Source organism: Maylandia zebra, unplaced genomic scaffold (assembly GCF_041146795.1).
Source record: "Maylandia zebra isolate NMK-2024a unplaced genomic scaffold, Mzebra_GT3a scaffold11, whole genome shotgun sequence".
Taxonomy (NCBI): Eukaryota; Metazoa; Chordata; class Actinopteri; order Cichliformes; family Cichlidae; genus Maylandia; species Maylandia zebra.
The window spans coordinates 8,652,485-8,675,806 of NW_027490041.1; the positions used below are offsets into that span (position 1 = coordinate 8,652,485).

At 41.7% G+C, this 23,322-nt stretch overlaps 3 protein-coding genes across 3 annotated transcripts in view; all 3 read left to right on the forward strand.

The window, feature by feature from the left end:
* LOC143416106 (NACHT, LRR and PYD domains-containing protein 3-like) overlaps positions 1-5,043 on the forward strand; it is a 44,535-nt gene extending 39,492 nt beyond the window's left edge. The window contains exons 9-10 of the mRNA XM_076881487.1: positions 3,089-3,135; positions 3,284-5,043. Of these exons, the coding sequence (XP_076737602.1) occupies positions 3,089-3,135; positions 3,284-3,819 (583 nt within the window). The 3' untranslated portion in view covers positions 3,820-5,043. The remainder of the gene's footprint in view (positions 1-3,088; positions 3,136-3,283) is intronic.
* A 4,414-nt stretch (positions 5,044-9,457) lies between these two features.
* Positions 9,458-12,916, forward strand: LOC143416107 (NACHT, LRR and PYD domains-containing protein 3-like). Its single transcript, XM_076881488.1, has 6 exons — positions 9,458-9,638; positions 10,186-10,315; positions 11,665-11,743; positions 11,905-12,091; positions 12,220-12,853; positions 12,895-12,916. The coding sequence occupies exons 2-6, from the start codon at positions 10,197-10,199 to the stop codon at positions 12,914-12,916; spliced, it is 1,041 nt and encodes a 346-aa protein (XP_076737603.1). The 5' UTR covers positions 9,458-9,638; positions 10,186-10,196.
* LOC143415855 (NACHT, LRR and PYD domains-containing protein 12-like) overlaps positions 12,908-23,322 on the forward strand; it is a 40,499-nt gene continuing 30,084 nt past the window's right edge. Inside the window, exons 1-3 of the mRNA XM_076881270.1 lie at positions 12,908-14,017; positions 14,745-14,918; positions 15,185-15,358. Of these exons, the coding sequence (XP_076737385.1) occupies positions 12,927-14,017; positions 14,745-14,918; positions 15,185-15,358 (1,439 nt within the window). The 5' untranslated portion in view covers positions 12,908-12,926. The remainder of the gene's footprint in view (positions 14,018-14,744; positions 14,919-15,184; positions 15,359-23,322) is intronic.

The following is a 23,322-nucleotide window of genomic DNA, read 5'->3' on the forward strand; positions in this document are numbered from 1 at the left end:
GGACCTGCTGATGGATGATGCAGTGCAGAGCAATGGCCTCCTCCACGCCTTCCTCTTCCAGTTTGTTTTGTGCCACCAGTCCATGTTTCCTCCCTGTCATTGATGGCGCTCCATCTGTTGTTATTCCAACAAACCTCTTCCATGGCAAACCAACATTCTCAATGGCATCACACAGCTTGTAAATATCTGCTGAGCGGTGGTCTGGCCATGCATTGGAATTACTGTGAGCAGCTCCTCCATCACTTCAAAACTGTCATCAACACCACGGACATACATTGGGAGCTGGGCAGTGTCGGTGATGTCTGTGGTCTCATCAAGAGTGACTGAGTATACACTGAAACATTTGGCTTTCTCACACAGTTGGTCATAAATGTCACTTGACAGGTCAGAAATGCGATCTGCTGCGGTGTTGGCAGAAAGGCTGATGTTGCTAAACTGACCTTTCTTTCCCGGACAGACTATATTTGCAGCCTGCAATATGCACTTTTAGACAAATGCACCTTCTGTGAATGGCTTCCCTGCTTTAGCAATCATCTCACTAACCACGTGGCTCCGACTGCTGCATTATTCTCTTTGGTTGCTTTCTTGGAGAAATCTTGCTGCCTCAGTAGATCTGTTTTAAGACTGGCAACCCGGTTCGCTCTCTCGTCTCCCTGGTATTTTGCATCCAGCTCAGCATGTCTAGTTGTGTAATGACGTTTCAAATTGTATTCCTTGTGCAGCGCAACTTTCTCTGTGCAAATAAGACAGGTCGGGGTGCCCCTGTGCTCAACAAAGAAATATTGCATTTCCCACTTTTCCTGAAATTGTCGGTGCTCATCACCAACCTTTCTCTTCACCGCAGGCTTTGAAAAAGACATGTTTGGGGCTATGTGACATTTATAATTCTACTTGGTGTCACTGTCGCATTGAAGTTTCAATCAAGCGTTTAGCCGACGGACGGGGAACGTCTCAACGCGTAGAGAACGTCATTTCTGCTTCTTTTTCTTGCAACCGTAGCACGGCGATCGGCAGATAAAAAGCCGGTAGCAGTCTCCTTTGTTTTTACGCTCGATGTTCATGTCTTTCATGACGACACGAACACCGTGGCGTTTGCAGATGGTAGAAAGTGCAGGGATAGCGAGCGCAAAAAAGGCGACTGCTCACGGCGCCGGGCTGTTGTTACAGGAGAAAGAAGCGGAAATGACACCGTGACATATAACAAATAACATCAGCTGTTTCTGATGTTAGTTGTTTTGACTGCTTTTACATTATATTGAAATATATGTAATGTTCATGTTTGCTGCAATGCAAACGCAGTGATGCAAATAAAAACATGTAGCCACAAATTACGGTGCGACCCTATAATTAGTCCGGGTTACCGGGGACTGTTGTTGCCGATGAACAGGTGTCGCTATGTGACTGCAGACTAAATTGGGCTGCATTGAGTTCATGACTTTTCTTTTATCCCGCCGCCTACGCATCACTGTGAGAGTTAATATGAGATCTCTCTCTGTGGAAAAATAACTTTAAATCCCACTGACGTGTGTATAAATCTATATACGTATAATGTCCCGCTGGGCAGCAACTTAAAAAAACAACTTTTTTTGAAGTGTTGTGAACGCAGCGCGCTGGGGCGAATGTCGGCGTTTGCCCAATAGAAAGGAGGAAGCCAGCCAGGCACAGGAAAGAAAGAAACACTCCAGGGCAACGCTGCTGGAACTTTGACTCATTGAGAAATGTTTCCCTGCTTGCATCAAGCCCGGCTGGTGTCCCCTGAGATCCATATCCCACCCTGATTGGTGGGTTAATTCAGCTCCGCCCACAACACTGTAAAGTGTCATACATTATCAAACTAACATTACATTTTCATATTAAGGTGGGGCCAAAAACTATCGTCCTGCGGGCCGCAATTGGCCCGCGGGCCACGAGTTTGAGACCCCTGGTGTAGGAGGACACCTACTCTGTGTCTGGTTAAGTATAAGAGCCCTTTGTTAGGGGGACCGCTGGACTCTTAGCACCAGCTTTGGGGTCACAGGGTCACATCTGGAACACACACACACACACAGACACAGACACACACAGACACAGACACACACACAGACACACGCACACAGACACACACACACACAGACACACACACGCACACACACGCACACACGCACACACACAGACACACACAGACACAGACAGACACAGACACAGACAGACACAGACACAGACACACACGCACACAGACACACACACAGACACACACAGACACAGACACACACACACACACACAGACACACACACACACACACACACACACAGACACACACACGCACAGACACACAGACACACAGACACACACAGACACACACACACACACACACACTATGCACAGACTGGTACTCTTTGTTCATACCTGTGTAAGACGTCATAATGAACTTGTGCATATTCATGTAAGCTCAATAAAGAGCAGTGTTACGAGGGAGCAGACGAGAGCGACTGAGGTCAAGTGAAGGAACGGCGCTGTCACAGTTCTCTCCCTCATCAATTGTCTGGTTCCAGCGGTGGGTCTGTGCTAGACGACCCATCACCAGCTTTTTCCACTGGTTACCAGTACGTGGTAGAATCCACTTCCAGATCTGGTTGTCTTTAAATCTGTGAATGGATTGGCTCCATCTTATCTCTCTTTAACAAAAGAATCCAAGTGGAGCCCTCAGGTCTGCAGATAAGCAGCTTCTGACCAGAACTAGACGTAAAAACAGAGGTGAGCTTTATCGATGGCTGCAGCCAAACTCTGGAACAGTCGCCCTTCACATCAGGTCGTCACCAACACTGGACATTTTTAAAAGCCGGTTGGAAACACATTTGTACTCTGTAGCTTTCAATCCTGACCAGTCTTTATAGTCATTACTGTGTATGTTTCCTATTTTCTCTCTACTCTGTGCAGCACTTTGGCTCAAGCTGTTTTTAAATGTGCTGATAAATAAATGTAGATTTCTTTGAATAAAACAGTGGAGCCGAGCTTTGAGCTCAGTGTGTAACAGTGTGTGTGTGAGAGCCATGTAATGTCCATGTGTGCATGCTGACTGTGCTGCTCTGACCCCCCTCCTCCTTTCAGGGTGGAGCCTGCTGGAGTCCGATGGTTGAGACCAGGTCTGAGGAAGTGTAAGTGTGTTTTTAATGGGATTCATGAAAACAAAGCAGCACACATTCAACCATCTTCATCATGTCAGGAGTCATCATCAAAGTGTCAATCAATGAACAGATGATGGATCAATAACTGCAGCTGGATTGTGTTTGTTCTCTCCATCAGATTCCTGTCAACTCACAATCGACACAAACACAGTGAACACAGAGCTCCAACTGTCTGACAACAACAGGAAGGTGACACGTGTGGAGGAGGTTCAGTCATATCCTGATCATCCAGACAGATTTGATGTTCGTCCTCAGCTGCTGTGTAGAAATGGTCTGACTGGTCGCTGTTACTGGGAGGTCGAGTGGAGAGGAGGCGTTGATATATCAGTGAGTTACAGAAGCATCAGAAGGAAAGGACGCAGTGACTGTTTGTTTGGACACAATGATCAGTCCTGGAGTCTGTTCTGCTCTGATGATGGTCCTCGTTCTGTCTGGCACAATTACAGAGACACATCCATCTCCTCCTCCTCCTCCTCCTCCTCTGTCTCTAACAGAGCAGCAGTGTATGTGGACTGTCCTGCTGGCACTCTGTCCTTCTACAGAGTCTCCTCTGACACTCTGATCCACCTCCACACCTTCAACACCACATTCACTCAAACTCTTTATCCTGGGTTTTGGTTCTTGTCTCCTGGTTCCTCAGTGTCCCTGTGCTGAGTGGAGTGTAAAGAGTGTCTCCTGTTACAGAAACACTCTGACTGTTGAACAGATAGTTCAGTCTGTACATGTCTGTCTCTTTCACTCACAAACACGTTTTCAGATTCATGGATTCAATCAGTTGATGTTTGAAACTCTTCTAAATGATTCCTTGTAAACTTCTTCAGTCACAAACAAACAGGAAGTGATGTCACATGTGTTCCTGTCCACACAGCAGAATGAGTCTATTGCTGACAGTGATGTACAAACAGAGTGAGCATTTCTGAGGCCCAAAATAAACTGAGTAGTTCACTGAATGAACAATGGACTGTGAGCTCAGTTCCTTCATCATTAGTATGGATTATATATGTATATGTATTATATTAGTATCATATATATCAGGTGCTGCTGCTTTCAGTCATTGTGCAAATGTGCTGTTTGTAAGCTTGTAAAGCTGCAGTCAGCTGAGACTGAAGAAGTCACCTGATCAGTGAGCAAACGTTTCTGAAAACGTCCAGATGAACAGAATCAACCTTTTGGGATCAGCCAGCAATGCAGCATCATTGTTGTTCAGCTTCAGAGGTTTGCAGGAATGAACTGATGACCAGAAACAGCTGCAAAGTCCAAGAAAATACCAGCTGGAGTTCAGCTGCATTTGAAGAAGTCAAAGAAAAGTAAGGATGGCAAAGGGCGACGTTTTCTTCCAAAGAGCTGCAAACATGCTCGACGCCTCATTAGAAGAATCATCTGGACATTTGTGAGGAACTCTAACCAAGAAAGCAACGTCACACAGATCCAACAGACAGTTTCCATGACTGCAAGTGTTGAGTGGAAAAATGCTACATTGCATTATTGCATCCTCTCACCACAGGAGGCGCTGTTGGCACCACTGATTGCTGATCAGCTGTTCTCTGATGATCTGATTGATACTGTGAATAACGGGACTCACTGAACTCTGTGACACAGTGAAGATTACAGAGTTTAACTTCACCCTTTAAGACTGACCACAGAACCAAGTCCGCCAGAGCTTTTGTTATATTTTTACATGCTGTGGAGCCATTTGTGGGAGCATTTCAAGTTGCTATACATCAATACAACTGTTATAGCCCTAATTTTAATAATATGTATGCATTAAGTCCATAGTAACTACATAAACTGCAAAAAAAACCTCTGCTCATCCATCTCTGTGTGTATCAGGATACATTTGGTTCATAATACACAGAAAAATCAGAGTTATTACCTGTAATAAATGTGAAAGATTCCTGCAGTGATAACCAGGCAGGACTGAAACGCATCCAAGCTGTCACCACGGTAACAGCAGCGTCCATCCACAGGTGAGGGGAGGAGCAAAAAGAGGGACTTTGACCATTTTATACTAAAAACACTCAACTAATGTTTCTAATATGAAACAAATAAGCCCACATTAATGTGAGTGTTTATTAAATAATAATAATGATGATTTCCTCCTGATCTCATTTCCACATAAGAGAAAACTGTGGTGTATATTGAGGTGGAGGGTGTGGTCTGTGGCTCAGGTGTAGAGTGAGGGTGGGGTGCACCACAGCAGCATGCTGGGACTGCTGAGGGTGGAGGAGGGAGTGATGATGACATCAGAGCTGCAGCACAGAGACCAGTGAACACACAGTCTGTTCATCTTTGCATAGATACAATATACAGCACAATATTGAATGACAGACACGCTGTGGGAGCTTCCACAGATACACTGACGTCAGCATCCAGAGTCCTCCTGCTGCTCCCCCCTCAGAGCCCCGTGATCAGCACCAACACATTCAGTTAGATGACAGAGTCCAGCTGCAGCTAGAATCAGCTCCCCTCTGTGAACAACAGCACAGCGTCAGTGTTTCACACTCAGTGAAAGGAGGAAACAGCAGAAGAACACCATGTGTGCTACGTTTCCCAGGACACACTACAAACTGCACAAATACAGAGCAGCACGTGGAAGGACCTGGAGCTGCATTTACAGAGCTGCAGACAGCGTGATGTCCTGTATGGACAGGTGGAAGGAACCAAGTCCTCAGCTGGAACACTCGTGTTTGTCCACAGACAGGAAACACAGCAGGAAACTTCCTGACAGAAGTGCAGCTCATGGATAACACACTTCCTGTCAGTCAGAATGAGGCTGCAGCCAAACACAGAAAGGTGTTTTTGTCCAGATGAGCCCAGAGAAGAAACACGAGTGTTCACAGACATCAGAAGCTCAGAGAGGTGAAACATGAGGTTGGAGTCCTCGTCAGCATCCAGAAGAGCTGCTGTGAAACCCTGAGTACTCATGACAGACTCTGATGGCACAAACACATCATGATTCAAACAGAAAGACAAACATGGAGCTCCTGATCCTCCTGCATGAGAACAAGCTGACATGAGCGCTGTGTCTGAGAGTGTCTCCCTGTCACAGTGACAATAACACAGCTGCTGCTCACAGTCATTAAACTGACCTGAGGTCAGCTGTGCTCCTTACATATGAACCATGTGACCTCACATCAGTGCTGTGGATGACTGTAGTCATAGAAGAGTAGAGCTGTAGCAGGTGGTGTGAGGAGGAGGTGGTGTATTCTAGTTAACGCAGTACTGAAACACTCCAGCAGAGGGCGCTGTTAAGTCCTTATTGTAACACAGTTACTGTGTGCAGTTAGACTTCATACATAATCTGCACTTATTTCCATCAGACATGCTGTCAGTAAATGATTGGTTTCTATTGATTCTACTTCCTGTTGACTCGTTTGATGACAGTGAAACAATCACAGCTGATTGTGTGATGATGTAAACTGTCACTGTTACATTCAGTGTGTGTGACATAATGTTAGTGCAGGCTGATAACAGCCTGGTTCTGTTAGAAACACATGAACGTGTCCATAGATCAGTGTGTGTTTAACATGAGAGCTTCAGCCCTGCTGATGTGTTAAATAAAGACATGCAGGAAAACTGATGAGACTCTGAAATAACTCTTTATATTTATAATGTAACTCTGCATCAAAAGAACAACAAAGGATCCCAGACAGGTTTCTGTGAACAAAGACCATTCTGATGTTTCTGTGTTTCTAACACTTTGACATTATTAGTAAACAGACTGCAGTGAGCAGCATTTATAAAGAGCTTCTATATAAAGATATGACAGCTGTTTGACAAGTTTATCACTCTGTGTTTGGACCTGATCAGTCCAGCTGTTTACTTGAAACATGTTCATTTACCTGTTCTGTTATATTCATGTTCTTGTCTCTGTTGAAAACACATTTTAATGTCCCTCAGATTTTTCTCCCAGATGAATAAATATAAAAATGACACAAACTGACTGCAGCTACTTTTTGTCCTTTCTGTCAAAAACCTTCATGTGACTCATGAGAGACACGTTTCAGCTGTTTGTGACAGATCAGAGGCCAACAAGTCATTTATAACACTTTCCATCATTGTTTAAAGTTCTCAGTGTTTCTGTGTTGCTGCGTATAGGATCTCCCAGCATCATCACTGTGCTGTCCAATCATTGTGTGCGAGGTTACCCTTATAGTGCGATGTGTGTTTGCACAAAGAGAAGCATGTGTGTCAAATATAAATAAGCACAGAACAGAAACAGCTGCTGGTTTCTTCTGTTTAGAGTCAAGTTAGTGTTTTGTGTCTTTGTTTGAGGCCTGATGTCGAGCAGAGGTGTGTGTAACTGCACTGCTCTGTTATATGTGTGAAGTGTGTGCTTCTCTTCAGCATCATCTTTGTCACTGCTGATTCCTTTGTGTCATCATGTGTTGAGAAGAGAGAACAGTTATAACGGAGGAGCAAAAGGAAGCCCTGAAATCTGCATCAACAAGGAAGTGTTGGCTCACCAGTGATCCCAGCAGAGCCACTGGTTTGGCTCCAGTTGTTCTAGATTCAATGATGTTGTTGCTACAGATACATGTCAACACTGGCTACACTCGGCCTGCACCCTCCACCCTCTGTGACTGGCTACACTCGGCCTGCGCCCTCCACCCTCTGTGACTGGCTACACTCGGCCTTCACCCTCCACCCTCTGTGACTGGCGACACTCGGCCTGCGCCCTCCACCCTCTGTGACTGGCGACACTCGGCCTGCGCCCTCCACCCTCTGTGATTGGCTACACTCGGCCTGCACCCTCCACCCTCTGTGACTGGCAACACTCGGCCTGCACCCTCCACCCTCTGTGACTGGCGACACTCGGCCTGCGCCCTCCACCCTCTGTGATTGGCTACACTCGGCCTGCACCCTCCACCCTCTGTGACTGGCAACACTCGGCCTGCACCCTCCACCCTCTGTGACTGGCTACACTCGGCCTGCACCCTCCACCCTCTGTGACTGGCTACAGGGCTTTTTGACTGGCAGACAAACACTGGCGTCCCACAGGGTTGTGTCCTCAGCCCCATCCTCTACACCCTGGTCACCCATGACTGTGTCGCCTCCAACAAAGACAACATCATTTTGAAGTTCACAGATGACACTGCAGTGATCGGTCGCATCACTGGAGAGGACGATGTGGCTCAGAGGAGAGAGGAGGCTGGTCTGGTGTCACGGTGTGAGGACAACAACCTCACCCTCAACACTGATAAGACAAAGGAGATGATAGTGGACACGAGGAAGAAGAAGAGGCCTCACCAGCCGCTGTTTACCCGGGAGCGTGAAGTGGAAAGGGTGAGCAGCAGTACCTGGGCGTCCACATCAGTGAGGACCTCACCTGGACACTGAACACCACACAGCTGGTCAAGAAGGCTCAGCAGCTGCTGTATTTCCTGAGGAGGCTGAGGAAATTTGGTATGTTGGCCAAGATCCTCAGCAGGTTCTACAGCTGCACTGTGGAGAGCAGCCTGACAGCTGCATCACTGCATGGTACGGCAGCACTACTGCTATGGAGCGCAAATGCCTGCAGAAGGATACAGTCACGCTGGAGAAGGATGAAGGAGTCTGACCTGAGCCAGTGTTTGACATGAACACATCAGCACTGCTGTCAGTGAGCCTAACGACAGCCGTTAGCATCATTTCAGTGTTTCAGTCATAAAAACACTTCCTGTCTCTGTGGTGGTTACAGTGACATCATGCAGTTTGTGCTTTGACCTCCAGAGGGCGACAAATCAGCACAGACAGAGAGCTCCATTCAAACTTTGCTGCCATCAGGAATAATTCTTCAAATATAATCATCAGTGTTTGAGCAGTTATGATATCAGGGACAATCTAGACATGTGTGACAATACTGAACATGTCACATGACACACCTCAAACATCATGTGATCCACTCTCAGTCTGCACTTTCATTCATGACTTCAACAGGTTGAAATGAGCTTTGAAGAAACATTCAGTGAAATAAATCTTTCATGGATTCATGTGAGCAGCAGATGAACTTTGTACCAACAACATCTTCAATAACAGAGTCTGAATGAAGCTCAGGTGTTGATGCTGCTCACTGATTGGACGCTTGGTCTCAGCTCTGCTCTCAGTCTTTACTGCACAGGTGAAGGTAGAAAGTGTGACTGGATCTATAGACTGGAAACAGAGAAACATGCTGAACATCTGAAGCTTTGCAGCAGAAATGTTCATGTTACAAATACAGCAGAGCTGATCTGGGATCAGTGTGTTCACACCTGCAGCTACAACAAGGTTTCATGTCTCCACACGTCAGCATGTGAACTTTACTCTGACTCAGTCTGAGCAGTCAGACGGCATATTTTTAAAGTTAACACATCAGCACACACAGAGCTGAGCCCCTCCCACCTGTGCTGAGTTTCAGGTGGAGTCCCGCCTCCTTCCAGGAAGCAGCTCACCTGTGTGTCCGTGTTTAGTGTCCAGGTGTGGAGTGGAGCTTGTTGTTGGTGTGTGAAGAAACTGTAAGTTTGCTTTGTTTCCTCCTTTAACAGTTTGTCTTTAGGAACTTTACTGTTTGTTCAGCTCGTGTTTGATTTCTTCACACAACAAACTGTGTGTGTTTGTATTTCCGGTCTCTCCATTAAAGTCAGTGTGTAATGTTTCCTGGCTAACATCAGCTGTGTGCAGCTTAGTTCAGCACAAATCTGCCGCTCCATAGTTCACGGTAACGGACTCACAGCTGGACCAACGAGGCCGAGTGTGTCCGCCACTCTGAGCTACGTTCGTGTTTGTGTACTTGTAGTTTGTACTTTGAGTTCACTCAGAGCCCACAGAGGACGCAGCGTACGTGATGACGTCACAGCCCTTTACCTCCTTTACTGTCACTGTGATTAATATTTACACACGAGACACCTGCAGAGCTCTGACGCTAAGCTAGCACACAGCACGCTAACGCTAAGCTAACGCTAATCTAACACCAAGCTAACGCTAGGCTAGTTAAGTCAGCGACTGTAACTCAGTTCCTCCTGTTAATGTGAACTCACTGAGTGTTTGTGGTTTACCTCTCAGACTGACTGAAGATGATGATGGAGGAAGAGGAGGACAGAGCAGAGTCTGCAGGGTCCAGCTGTCCGTCTGTGAGGAGTGACCGGTCCAAAGGTCAAAATCCAAACTTCAGTGGTGAACCTGGAGCAACGAGGTCAGAGAGCTGAACTCACTGAGTAACAGAAATAATTCTGCACTGACATTATAATCAGTGTTGACTCTGGTTGATTGTCTGACTGTGTTTGTGAGCTGAGAGGAAATGAAAATGAGTTTGTAACAAAAATCAGTTTTGTCCAGTTTTCCTGTAAAAAGCTGAACTCTAATCTAAGAGGATGTTACTGACAGGAAACAGCTGCATTATCTGCAGTCTGTGTGATCACAGCTGCTTCAATCATGTTTGTGTCTGCAGAGGTCAGAGGTCACAGTCTGCAGGGTCCAGCTGTCCGTCTGTGAGGAGCGACCGGTCCAAACGTCGAAATCCAGACTTCAGTGGTGAACCTGGAGCAACGAGGTCAGAGAGCTGTGATGACTCCTTTACATGTTTGTGTTTCCTGGATAAATATGACCTGAAACATCCTCAGATTGTTACAAAGATTCATTAAAAAGAAAACAATGAAAGAGAAAAGATCCAAATGTTCGACTTGGTCATTTGCTGTTTGAGGACAGTGATGCTCATATCTGTGGGGAAAGTGTGACCTGAGTGGGTTCATGTTTGTCTTTAAAGAACAGAGCTGCTCTGATTCTCTTTGTGTCTGATCTGTTAAACAGTCTGAGAGGTCACACAGAGACCCAGCAGCTAAAGCCTGGATCATACTGGCTGCTGTTACTCCATCAGGACAACACTGAACCACAGTGGTGTGGATGTAGTGGATAAATCCCACCATACTGATGCTCAGAGTTAACCACAGGGAACAAAACCAGATGTTACCTTCAGATTGTGACCTTTGGAGTGGACGATGCAGATTTCAATAGAGAATAAATGTTGTTGTTTTTCAGCTGTGAAGAAAGAATCTAATTTTCTGAACTTGAGAATTTATGATGCTGGAAACAACATGGAGACTATAACACAACATTTCCACTGTGTTCATAGAATGAATGTAAAACTGTCAGACATTCATTAAATATGCAAAATGTCTACAGAAGCATCAGAGCGTCAGACGTGAAGCACTCAGTGATTTTGATCAAATGACTCATCAGTTATTGATCTGTACTACACTGATCTACCACGTTAGTAAAGCTGGTGTTCTGGTGGTGGAGGGAGACTCGGATCATGTTCTGGTTTTGGAGCAGTGATCTGCTGATGGTTCAGTTTGATGAGCTTCTTCAAAATCATCCCTGACATCACCACTGAAAGGACGTCCATGAAAACAGACTGAAAATTAATGATATGTTCACAATCTGAGAGTTTAAAGCTTGACAGACTTGATTCAGATGAAGTTATTTGAGCAGAAACTCCTGGATCTTTATCCTGTGTTGATCTAATCCTTCATGGTTCCTCCACAGAGTGGACCAGCAGAGCTCAGAGGTTCCCAGTGGTCAGTCTGCCCAGCAGCATCAAACACAGCTGGACTCCATATTTATGGTCTGTACATGTACAACAACTACTGTTACATCTGTTCTGTTCACAGTCATCTCCATGCTGCTCTTTGTAGACCAGTGGATTGTCTGTGTGTCCAACATGGATCTGATGTTTGGCTCCATGATTTCAGTCTGATTGGCTCATTCATAAATATTCTGTTCCAGCTGCTGGAGGACAACATCATCACTTTTGTGAAGAACGAGCTGAAGAAGATCCAGAAGGTTCTGAGTCCAGATTACCCAGAATGCTTAGAGAGTCAGAGGAGCAGCAGCAGAGAGGCATTTGTGAAGATCACAGTGGACTTCCTGAGGAGAATGAAGCAGGAGGAGCTGGCTGACCGTCTGCAGAGCAGTAAGAGGATTTATCTAAAGATTTAAGCTGCTGGATAAATGAACATTTTCCAGAGATGGAAGATGGAGCAACATGTTTTAAAGATTAGTTCTTTTTGGAATTGAGTGTTTATTTTTCTTCTCATTCAGAACTTCAAGCTGCAGTTTGTCATCGTAACCTTAAATCTGCTCTGAAGAAGAAGTTCCAGTGTGTGTTTGAGGGCATCGCTAAAGCAGGAAACCCAACCCTCCTGAATCAGATCTACACAGAGCTCTACATCACAGAGGGAGGGACTGCAGAGGTCAATGATGAACATGAGGTCAGACAGATTGAAACAGCATCCAGGAAACCAGACAGACCAGAAACAACAATTAGACAAGAAGACATCTTTAAAGCCTCACCTGGAAGAGATGAACCAATCAGAACAGTGCTGACAAAGGGAGTGGCTGGCATTGGGAAAACAGTCCTAACACAGAAATACAGCCTGGACTGGGCTGAAGACAAAGCCAACCAGGACATCCAGTTCATATTTCCATTCACTTTCAGAGAGCTGAATGTGCTGAAAGAGGAAAAGTTCAGCTTGGTGGGACTTGTTCATCGCTTCTTTACTGAAACCAAAGAAGCAGGAATCTGCAGCTTTGAAGACTTCCAGGTTGTGTTCATCTTTGATGGTCTGGATGAGTGTCGACTTCCTCTGGACTTCCACAAAACTACAATCCTAACTGACCCTAGAAAGTCCACCACAGTGGATGTGCTGCTGATAAACCTCATCAGGGGGAAACTGCTTCCCTCTGCTCGTCTCTGGATAACAACACGACCTGTAGCAGCCAATCAGATCCCTCCTGACTGTGTTGGCATGGTGACAGAGGTCAGGGGGTTCACTGACCCACAGAAGGAGGAGTATTTCAGGAAGAGATTCAGAGATGAGGAGCAGGCCAGCAGGATCATCTCCCACATCAAGACATCACGAAGCCTCCACATCATGTGTCACATCCCAGTCTTCTGCTGGATCACTGCTACAGTTCTGGAGGATGTGCTGGAAACCAGAGAGGGAGGACAGCTGCCCAAGACCCTGACTGAGATGTACATCCACTTCCTGGTGGTTCAGGCCAAAGTGAAGAAGGTCAAGTATGATGGAGGAGCTGAGACAGATCCACACTGGAGTCCAGAGAGCAGGAAGATGATGGAGTCACTGGGAAAACTGGCTTTTGATCAGCTGCAGAAAGGAAACCTGATCTTCTATGAATCAGACCTGACAGAGTGTGGCATCGATATCAGAGCAGCCGCAGTGTACTCAGGAGTGTTCACACAGATCTTTAAAGAGGAGAGAGGACTGTACCAGGACAAGGTGTTCTGCTTCATCCATCTGAGTGTTCAGGAGTTTCTGGCTGCTCTTCATGTCCATCTGACCTTCATCAACTCTGGACTCAATCTGCTGGAACAACAACAAACAACCTCCCAGAAGTCTGAAACAGGAGATTCTGCAAAGAAACACTTCTACCGGAGTGCTGTGGACAAGGCCCTACAGAGTCCAAATGGACACCTGGACTTGTTTCTCCGCTTCCTCCTGGGTCTTTCCCTGCAGACTAATCAGACTCTCTTACGAGGTCTGCTGACACAGACAGGAAGTAGCTCACAGACCAATAAGAAAACAGTCCACTACATCAAGGAGACGCTCAGTGAGAATCTGTCTGCAGAGAAAAGCATCAATCTGTTTCACTGTCTGAATGAACTGAATGATCGTTCTCTAGTGGAGGAGATCCAACAGTCCCTGAGATCAGGAAGTCTCTCCACAGATAAACTGTCTCCTGCTCAGTGGTCAGCTCTGGTCTTCATCTTACTGTCATCAGAGAAAGATCTGGATGTGTTTGACCTGAAGAAATACTCTGCTTCAGAGGAGGCTCTTCTGAGGCTGCTGCCAGTGGTCAAAGCCTCCAACAAAGCTTTGTGAATAAAAATATTCTCATCTCTTTATCTGTAAAATGCTGATTTTACATTACATTTACATGCCTAGAAATTGTATTAATCGTAAAATTAACAATGCCTAGAAATTCCCAAAAGGTTGATTATTTTCATCTGGACATAGCATTTTCAGTAGGAGAAATGTTTCATCACTCATTCCAGTGACTTCTTCAGTCTCAGCTGACTGCAGGTTTCTCCAATCTTACAAACAGTACATTTGCATAATGACTGAAACTAATTCCCCAGAGGAATCCACCCGAGGGATTAATAAAGTTTTATCTTATCTTATCTTATCTTATCTTATCTTATCAAAAGAGACCAAATTTAGGGAGGGTGGACTTACAGGGAAACATCTGAAACTGCTTTTCTCAGATGTAATATGAACTGATGCTCTGCACCATGTCCTGTGATGTCCCTTTGATCAATAAGGAAAAGTTTGATTCTTCCTGCTAGATTTAGCTCAAAGTTCTTAAAATTATGAAAGTGACTAACAGTACTGTGTACCTGTGACAACATGTACTGAACTTCTAACACTAAATCTATGAGGTATTCACTAGTTTGCAGTTCAGTAAGTTCTAGCTGTATTATTGTGTTTTTACTGAGCAGATGTGTGTTATATTTCTTCCACACTTACAGTTTAAATTGTTTGTATAAATGTTGAACCTAGAACAAAAAATAAATAAATTTAAATTTATTTTATTCTTCTCCTCAGACTGAGTGCCCCTAACCTATCAGAAGGAGGTTGTGAAGCTCTGTCGGCAGTTTTCTGTTCCTGGTCGTCTAGTCTGCGAGAGCTGGACCTGAGTATAATCAGCCTGCAAGATTCAGGAGTAAAGCTTCTGTCTACAGGACTGGAGAGTCCACACTGTGCATTGGAAACATTTAGGTCAGATTTAGTGATACACTGTTTTCATTAATTGATAAAATGAAGCAATTAAATATATTGCGTAATAAAAATGAAATTGTTTGTTGTATTATCTTAGTATTTGCCATAAACATGGAGTTTAAGTAAAGACCAACATTTCTAACCTTGTAACATCAGAAAATAATTCCTTAAAAACAGAATTATTGCTTCATGTAGTAGAGCCTCAATACACTCCGATTACACTTGAACAGTGAAACAAATACTGTTGTTAATGTTTTCTTTTTTAGACTTAGTCTCTGTAACCTAACAGAGAGAAGCTATGAAGCTCTGGCCTCAATCCTCAGCTCCCAGTCCTCTATTCTGAGAGAGTTGGACCTGAATAATTCTGATCTGCAGGATTCAGGAGTGAAACTTCTGTCTCTCGGAGTAAAGAGACCACACTGTAAACTGGAAGCTCTCAGGTCCGAGTATAGACCTTTTAATTGATGGTCATCTTTATATTATTGTGTGGATGCTTAAGCATCCACACTATAGAGTTCCTGTTTCTCTTTATTCTTTATTATTGTGTGGATGCTTTAAGCATCCACACTATTGAGTTCCTGTTTCTCTTTATTCTTTATTATTGTGTGGATGCTTTAAGCATCCACACTATTGAGTTCCTGTTTCTCTTTATTCTTTATTATTATTCTTCAAGTTGCTCGTTTTTCGTCCGCTAACTACTTCCACAATTTTTGTGCTATTTTCACCGTTCAAATTTTAAACTATTCTGCTATTTCTGCTAATGTGTGCTATGACTTTTGGTATTTTCTGCTATTATACTTTTTAAAATATTAAGCTTTTTTCCTTTAATTTGTCCCATTGAAATGAATGGGAAACTTCTGCAAACTTCTGCAATTCTGCTAAATTTTGCTTGTTTTTGAAACTTAACTACTTCCTCATACTTTCACCTAGAAAAACCATTCAAACTTTAAAATGTTCACAAATTATTGGGCTATTCATGTATGATTCAGCTTTTTCAAATCTTTTACCGTTTTACTTTTATGCCTCTTAAAGTTTTCAGTTGCAAAATTGTGATTTTTCACAAAATACATGCGTTGTTATGGTTGCTATGCTCTTGGCTTCCAGTGTGACACTGAAGCTTTTGCAGTCTTCTCTTCATGTCCGAACAACTTCTTGCTACTTGCTCATTTTTCACTCAACTTCCACAAATTATACATCAAAACGTAGGTATTTTTGCTGGCTTTCAGAACATGTCACTATCATTGTTGTGGGATTTATAGAATTTTGGCAAATCTCCTCAGACCAACACAAGGTCTCAAAACTCTCCATATAAAGTCAATGGAGAGCTTGTTCAAAATCACCGCTGCATTTCTGTAATGAGAGGCATATTCGAATCGTCATATCTCCTTAACGAAGCGACTTTAAGACATGAGGCTTGTCCCGGTATATCTTCAGACACTCCTGACGCTCACAATTCAAGAATTTCTTTCTCACCTATTACCGTTCTGAAATGAGTTGGACTTGTTTGAGGGTAGGAAATTCGTCCTTCGCTCAGATTTCTTCAGATTTCAAACTGTGGAAATGAACCACTTTTTTCTCTCGTCATAACTTTTTGTTGGATTTCCACAGAGACCTGAAAATTTCCATGACTGTTCACCAACGCCTGCTGTCTCTTACGGTGAAAGAATGATATCGATACTCCAAATAGATTTAGAGTTACAAAGCGTTGTTTGAGGGCAAGTCAAGGCAGTTTTTGCTTCGCTCTGCTCAGTTATGGTGCATTAGAAGTCGAATATCTTTAATAATTCATATTTTAATGATAAATTGTTAACACTGGAAGATTCCCCCATCTCTTCTGAACAAAACGGTGTAAGAACGACCGCTCTAGCCCCTACGGTTAGGAAATTATGGTCATTTGTTTGAGGGGAGTCCTCACTATGAGAAATAGGCTGCAATAATCCTGTGCCTCTCTGTCCTGCGTGTGTAAAAAGATGCACCTGTTTTGGCGGGAAAACGTAAACAGCCACTCTGATTGGTGGATTTAAATTCGGCAGCTCTCTCCCTCTGTGTGTGTGTGTGTGTGTGTGTGTGTGTGTGTGTGTGTGTGTGTGTGTGTGTGTGTGTGTGTGTGTGTGTGTGTGTTTAGTGGGAGAGAGAGAACCCTGCCCTTATTTGGCAGCATGTCATTGTAGGATTTAAATTGAATATAGTTAGACTGGTTGACTGGATTAGAGCCTGTGTTTGTGTGTCCCTCTGTGCATTTGTGTTCCAATATGCCTCCATATTTGTAATTTTGTAAGTTATTACTATTCTGCTAAATCATAGTATTTCTGCTTTTCATAAGATTTGTGCCTAATATAGTATTTCTGCTAAATTATAGTATTTATTATTTTTATAGGATTTGTGCCAAACATAGTATTTCTGCTAAATTATAGTATTTCTGCTTTTTATACTATTTGTGCCTAATATAGTATTTCTGCTTTTTATAGGATTTGTGCCTAATATAGTATTTCTGCTTTTTATAGGATTTGTACCTAATATAGTATTTCTGCTAAATTATAGTATTTCTGCTTTTTATAGGATTTGTGCCTAACATAGTATTTCTGCTAAATTATAGTATTTCTGCTTTTTATAGGATTTGTTCCTAACATAGTATTTCTGCTAAATTATAGTATTTCTGCTTTTTATACTATTTGTTCTAAATTATAGTATTTCTGCTTTTTATAGGATTTGTGCTTAATATAGTATTTCTGCTAAATTATAGTTTTTCTTCTTTTTATAGTATTTTTGCTAAAACATAGTATTTCTACTAAATGTAGTATTTATGCTTAATAATAGTATTTCTATATATTTCTGCCAGGTCCCCAGGCAGCCAATCCTCTGTGAGGACTGAGACATTCAAATTTTCAAATCAGGGCCTGCACAGTTTCCCAGCCAATCAAATAAGTGTCCTGAGGCATTCAAATTTGCATATTGGGGCCTTCGTGGCTTCTAAGCCAGCCAATCATATCTGAGGGCTGAGGAATTCAAATCCACAAATCAGGGCCTGCACAGCTTCCCAACCAGCCAATCACATATGTGGTCTCAGACATTCAAATTTGCATATTGGGGAATTCGTGGCTTCTAAGTCAACAAGTCATCCATGTCATATATCTCTAAAAATTCATATTTTAATGATAAATTGTCAACACTTGAAGATTCCCCCATCTCTTCTGAACAAAACGGTGTAAGAATGACCGCTCTAGCCCCTATAGTTAGGAAATTATGGTCATTTGTTTGAGGGGAATCCTCACTATGTGAAATAAACTGAAAGAAGCAGGTCTATGTCTCTGTGCTGCGTGTGTAAAAAGATGCACCTGTTTTGGCGGGAAAATGTAAACAGCCTCTCTGATTGGTGGATTCAAATTCAGCAGCTCCCAGGGTGACCTAGAAACTTAGTCCTCTCTCCCTGTGTGTGTGTGTGTGTGTGTGTGTGTGTGTGTGTGTGTGTGTGTGTGTGTGTGTGTGTGTGTGTGTGTGTTTAGTGGGAGAGAGAGGACCCTGCCCTTATTTGGCAGCATGTCATTGTAGGATTTAAATTGAACATAGTTAGACTGGTTGACTGGATTAGAGCCTGTGTTTGTGTGTCCCTCTGTGCATTTGTGTTTCAATAAGTTATTACTATTCTGCTAAATCATAGTATTTCTGGTACTTTTCGGTACTTGTGCTAAATACAGTATTTCTGCTAAATCATACTATTTCTGCTTTTCAAAGGATTTATGCCTAATATAGTATTTCTGCTAAATTATAGTATTTCTGCTTTTTATAGGATTTGTGCCTAACATAGTATTTCTGCTAAATTATAGTATTTCTGCTTTTTATAGGATTTGTGCCTAACATAGTATTTCTGCTAAATTATAGTATTTCTGCTTTTTATACTATTTGTTCTAAATTATAGTATTTCTGCTTTTTATAGGATTTGTGCTTAATATAGTATTTCTGCTAAATTAGTTTTTCTTCTTTTTATAGTATTTGTGCTAAAACATAGTATTTCTACTAAATGTAGTATTTATGCTTAATAATAGTATTTCTATATATTTCTGCCAGGTCCCCAGGCAGCCAATCCTCTGTGAGGACTGAGACATTCAAATTTTCAAATCAGGGCCTGCACAGTTTCCCAGCCAATCAAATAAGTGTCCTGAGGCATTCAAATTTGCATATTGGGGCCTTCGTGGCTTCTAAGCCAGCCAATCATATCTGAGGGCTGAGGAATTCAAATCCACAAATCAGGGCCTGCACGGCTTCCCAGCCAGCCAATCACATATGTGGTCTCAGGCATTCAAATTTGCATATTGGGGAATTCGTGGCTTCTAAGTCAACAAGTCATCCATGTCATATATCTCTAAAAATTCATATTTTAATATTAAATTGTCAACACTTGAAGATTCCCCCATCTCTTCTGAACAAAACGGTGTAAGAATGACCGCTCTAGCCCCTACAGTTTGGAAATTATGGTCATTTGTTTGAGGGGAGTCCTCACTATGAGAAATAGGCTGCAATAATCCTGTGCCTCTCTGTGCTGCGTGTGTAAAAAGATGCACATGTTTTGGCGGGAAAAAGTACACAGGCTCTCTGATTGGTGGATTCAAATTCAGCAGCTCTCTCCCTCTGTGTGTGTGTGTGTGTGTGTGTGTGTGTGTGTGTGTGTGACAGAGAGAGAGAGAGAGAGAGAGAGAGAGAGAGAGAGAGAGAAAGCCTTTTAATGGGATGATCTCATTGTAAGATTCAAATTCAATATATTTAGACTGGTTGACTGAATTGGATCTTGTGTGTGTGTCTCTCTGTGCATGTGTGTTTCCTCATGTGTGCATATTTGTAATTGTGTGGCTGTCATAAATTTTTTTTGCAGATTTTTGTCATATAACTAGTATATTTGAGGGAACCTCAGCATGTTCAGCATTTTTTCAGCTGTCCATTTTGCTTTTCCAATTTTTCTGTTTAACTTATTACTATTGTGCTAAATCATACTATTTCTGCTATTTTATAAGATTTGTGCTTAATATACTATTTCTGCTTTTATAGGATTTGTGCTTAATATAGTATTTCTGCTTTTTATAAGATTTGTGCTTAATATAGTATTTCTGCTAAATGTAGTATTTATGCTTAATCATACTATTTCTGCTTTTCATAGGATTTGTGCTTAATATAGTATTTCTGCTAAATTTAGTATTTCTGATTAATTATAGTCTTTCTACTAAATCATAGTACAGTATTTCTGCTTTTTATGGGATTTGTGCTAAAACAAAGTATTTCTACTAAATGTAGTATTTATGCTTAATCATACCATTTCTGCTTTTTATAGGATTTGTGCTTAATATAGTATTTCTGCTAAATTATAGTATTTTTGCCAAATTATAATATTTGTGCTAAAACATAGTCTTAATTTAAAATTACAATATTCATAGTTCATCACAGTGTCTCTGGTAAATCACAATATTTCTGCTCTGTTGTACTATTTTTCTAAATCATAGTGTTTCTGTAATGTTTAAGTATTTTTGGCTAAATATATTCTTTCTGTTATCTTATACTATTTCTCCTAAATTCTTGTATGTTTGAGAAGTTATCATGTTTCTGGTAAGTTACAATATTTCTGCTAAATTCTGCTATGCTATTGTATTTCTGCCAAGTATTATGTTTCCTCTAAGATATTGCAGTTCTGCTAAGTTATTCCATTTTAGCAAACTTCTTTTGCTTCTGCAAAGTTTTTACAATTTCTGTAACTTTTCAGCTTTTTCAGCTACTTTTTGCATACAGCTTCAGCTTTAAGCATCCACACTGCATTTTCGCAGGAAATGCAAATTTTTCTAGTTGTGTGGATGCTTTAAGCATCCACACTATTGAGTTCCTGTTTCTCTTTATTCTTTATTATTGTGTGGATGCTTTAAGCATCCACACTATTGAGTTCCTGTTTCTCTTTATTCTTTATTATTATTCTTCAAGTTGCTCGTTTTTCGTCCGCTAACTACTTCCACAATTTTTGTGCTATTTTCACCGTTCAAATTTTAAACTATTCTGCTATTTCTGCTAATGTGTGCTATGACTTTTGGTATTTTCTGCTATTATACTTTTTAAAATATTAAGCTTTTTTCCTTTAATTTGTCCCATTGAAATGAATGGGAAACTTCTGCAAACTTCTGCAATTCTGCTAAATTTTGCTTGTTTTTGAAACTTAACTACTTCCTCATACTTTCACCTAGAAAAACCATTCAAACTTTAAAATGTTCACAAATTATTGGGCTATTCATGTATGATTCAGCTTTTTCAAATCTTTTACCGTTTTACTTTTATGCCTCTTAAAGTTTTCAGTTGCAAAATTGTGATTTTTCACAAAATACATGCGTTGTTATGGTTGCTATGCTCTTGGCTTCCAGTGTGACACTGAAGCTTTTGCAGTCTTCTCTTCATGTCCGAACAACTTCTTGCTACTTGCTCATTTTTCACTCAACTTCCACAAATTATACATCAAAACGTAGGTATTTTTGCTGGCTTTCAGAACATGTCACTATCATTGTTGTGGGATTTATAGAATTTTGGCAAATCTCCTCAGACCAACACAAGGTCTCAAAACTCTCCATATAAAGTCAATGGAGAGCTTGTTCAAAATCACCGCTGCATTTCTGTAATGAGAGGCATATTCGAATCGTCATATCTCCTTAACGAAGCGACTTTAAGACATGAGGCTTGTCCCGGTATATCTTCAGACACTCCTGACGCTCACAATTCAAGAATTTCTTTCTCACCTATTACCGTTCTGAAATGAGTTGGACTTGTTTGAGGGTAGGAAATTCGTCCTTCGCTCAGATTTCTTCAGATTTCAAACTGTGGAAATGAACCACTTTTTTCTCTCGTCATAACTTTTTGTTGGATTTCCACAGAGACCTGAAAATTTCCATGACTGTTCACCAACGCCTGCTGTCTCTTACGGTGAAAGAATGATATCGATACTCCAAATAGATTTAGAGTTACAAAGCGTTGTTTGAGGGCAAGTCAAGGCAGTTTTTGCTTCGCTCTGCTCAGTTATGGTGCATTAGAAGTCGAATATCTTTAATAATTCATATTTTAATGATAAATTGTTAACACTGGAAGATTCCCCCATCTCTTCTGAACAAAACGGTGTAAGAACGACCGCTCTAGCCCCTACGGTTAGGAAATTATGGTCATTTGTTTGAGGGGAGTCCTCACTATGAGAAATAGGCTGCAATAATCCTGTGCCTCTCTGTCCTGCGTGTGTAAAAAGATGCACCTGTTTTGGCGGGAAAACGTAAACAGCCACTCTGATTGGTGGATTTAAATTCGGCAGCTCTCTCCCTCTGTGTGTGTGTGTGTGTGTGTGTGTGTGTGTGTGTGTGTGTGTGTGTGTGTGTGTGTGTGTGTGTGTTTAGTGGGAGAGAGAGAACCCTGCCCTTATTTGGCAGCATGTCATTGTAGGATTTAAATTGAATATAGTTAGACTGGTTGACTGGATTAGAGCCTGTGTTTGTGTGTCCCTCTGTGCATTTGTGTTCCAATATGCCTCCATATTTGTAATTTTGTAAGTTATTACTATTCTGCTAAATCATAGTATTTCTGCTTTTCATAAGATTTGTGCCTAATATAGTATTTCTGCTAAATTATAGTATTTATTATTTTTATAGGATTTGTGCCAAACATAGTATTTCTGCTAAATTATAGTATTTCTGCTTTTTATACTATTTGTGCCTAATATAGTATTTCTGCTTTTTATAGGATTTGTGCCTAATATAGTATTTCTGCTTTTTATAGGATTTGTACCTAATATAGTATTTCTGCTAAATTATAGTATTTCTGCTTTTTATAGGATTTGTGCCTAACATAGTATTTCTGCTAAATTATAGTATTTCTGCTTTTTATAGGATTTGTTCCTAACATAGTATTTCTGCTAAATTATAGTATTTCTGCTTTTTATACTATTTGTTCTAAATTATAGTATTTCTGCTTTTTATAGGATTTGTGCTTAATATAGTATTTCTGCTAAATTATAGTTTTTCTTCTTTTTATAGTATTTTTGCTAAAACATAGTATTTCTACTAAATGTAGTATTTATGCTTAATAATAGTATTTCTATATATTTCTGCCAGGTCCCCAGGCAGCCAATCCTCTGTGAGGACTGAGACATTCAAATTTTCAAATCAGGGCCTGCACAGTTTCCCAGCCAATCAAATAAGTGTCCTGAGGCATTCAAATTTGCATATTGGGGCCTTCGTGGCTTCTAAGCCAGCCAATCATATCTGAGGGCTGAGGAATTCAAATCCACAAATCAGGGCCTGCACAGCTTCCCAACCAGCCAATCACATATGTGGTCTCAGACATTCAAATTTGCATATTGGGGAATTCGTGGCTTCTAAGTCAACAAGTCATCCATGTCATA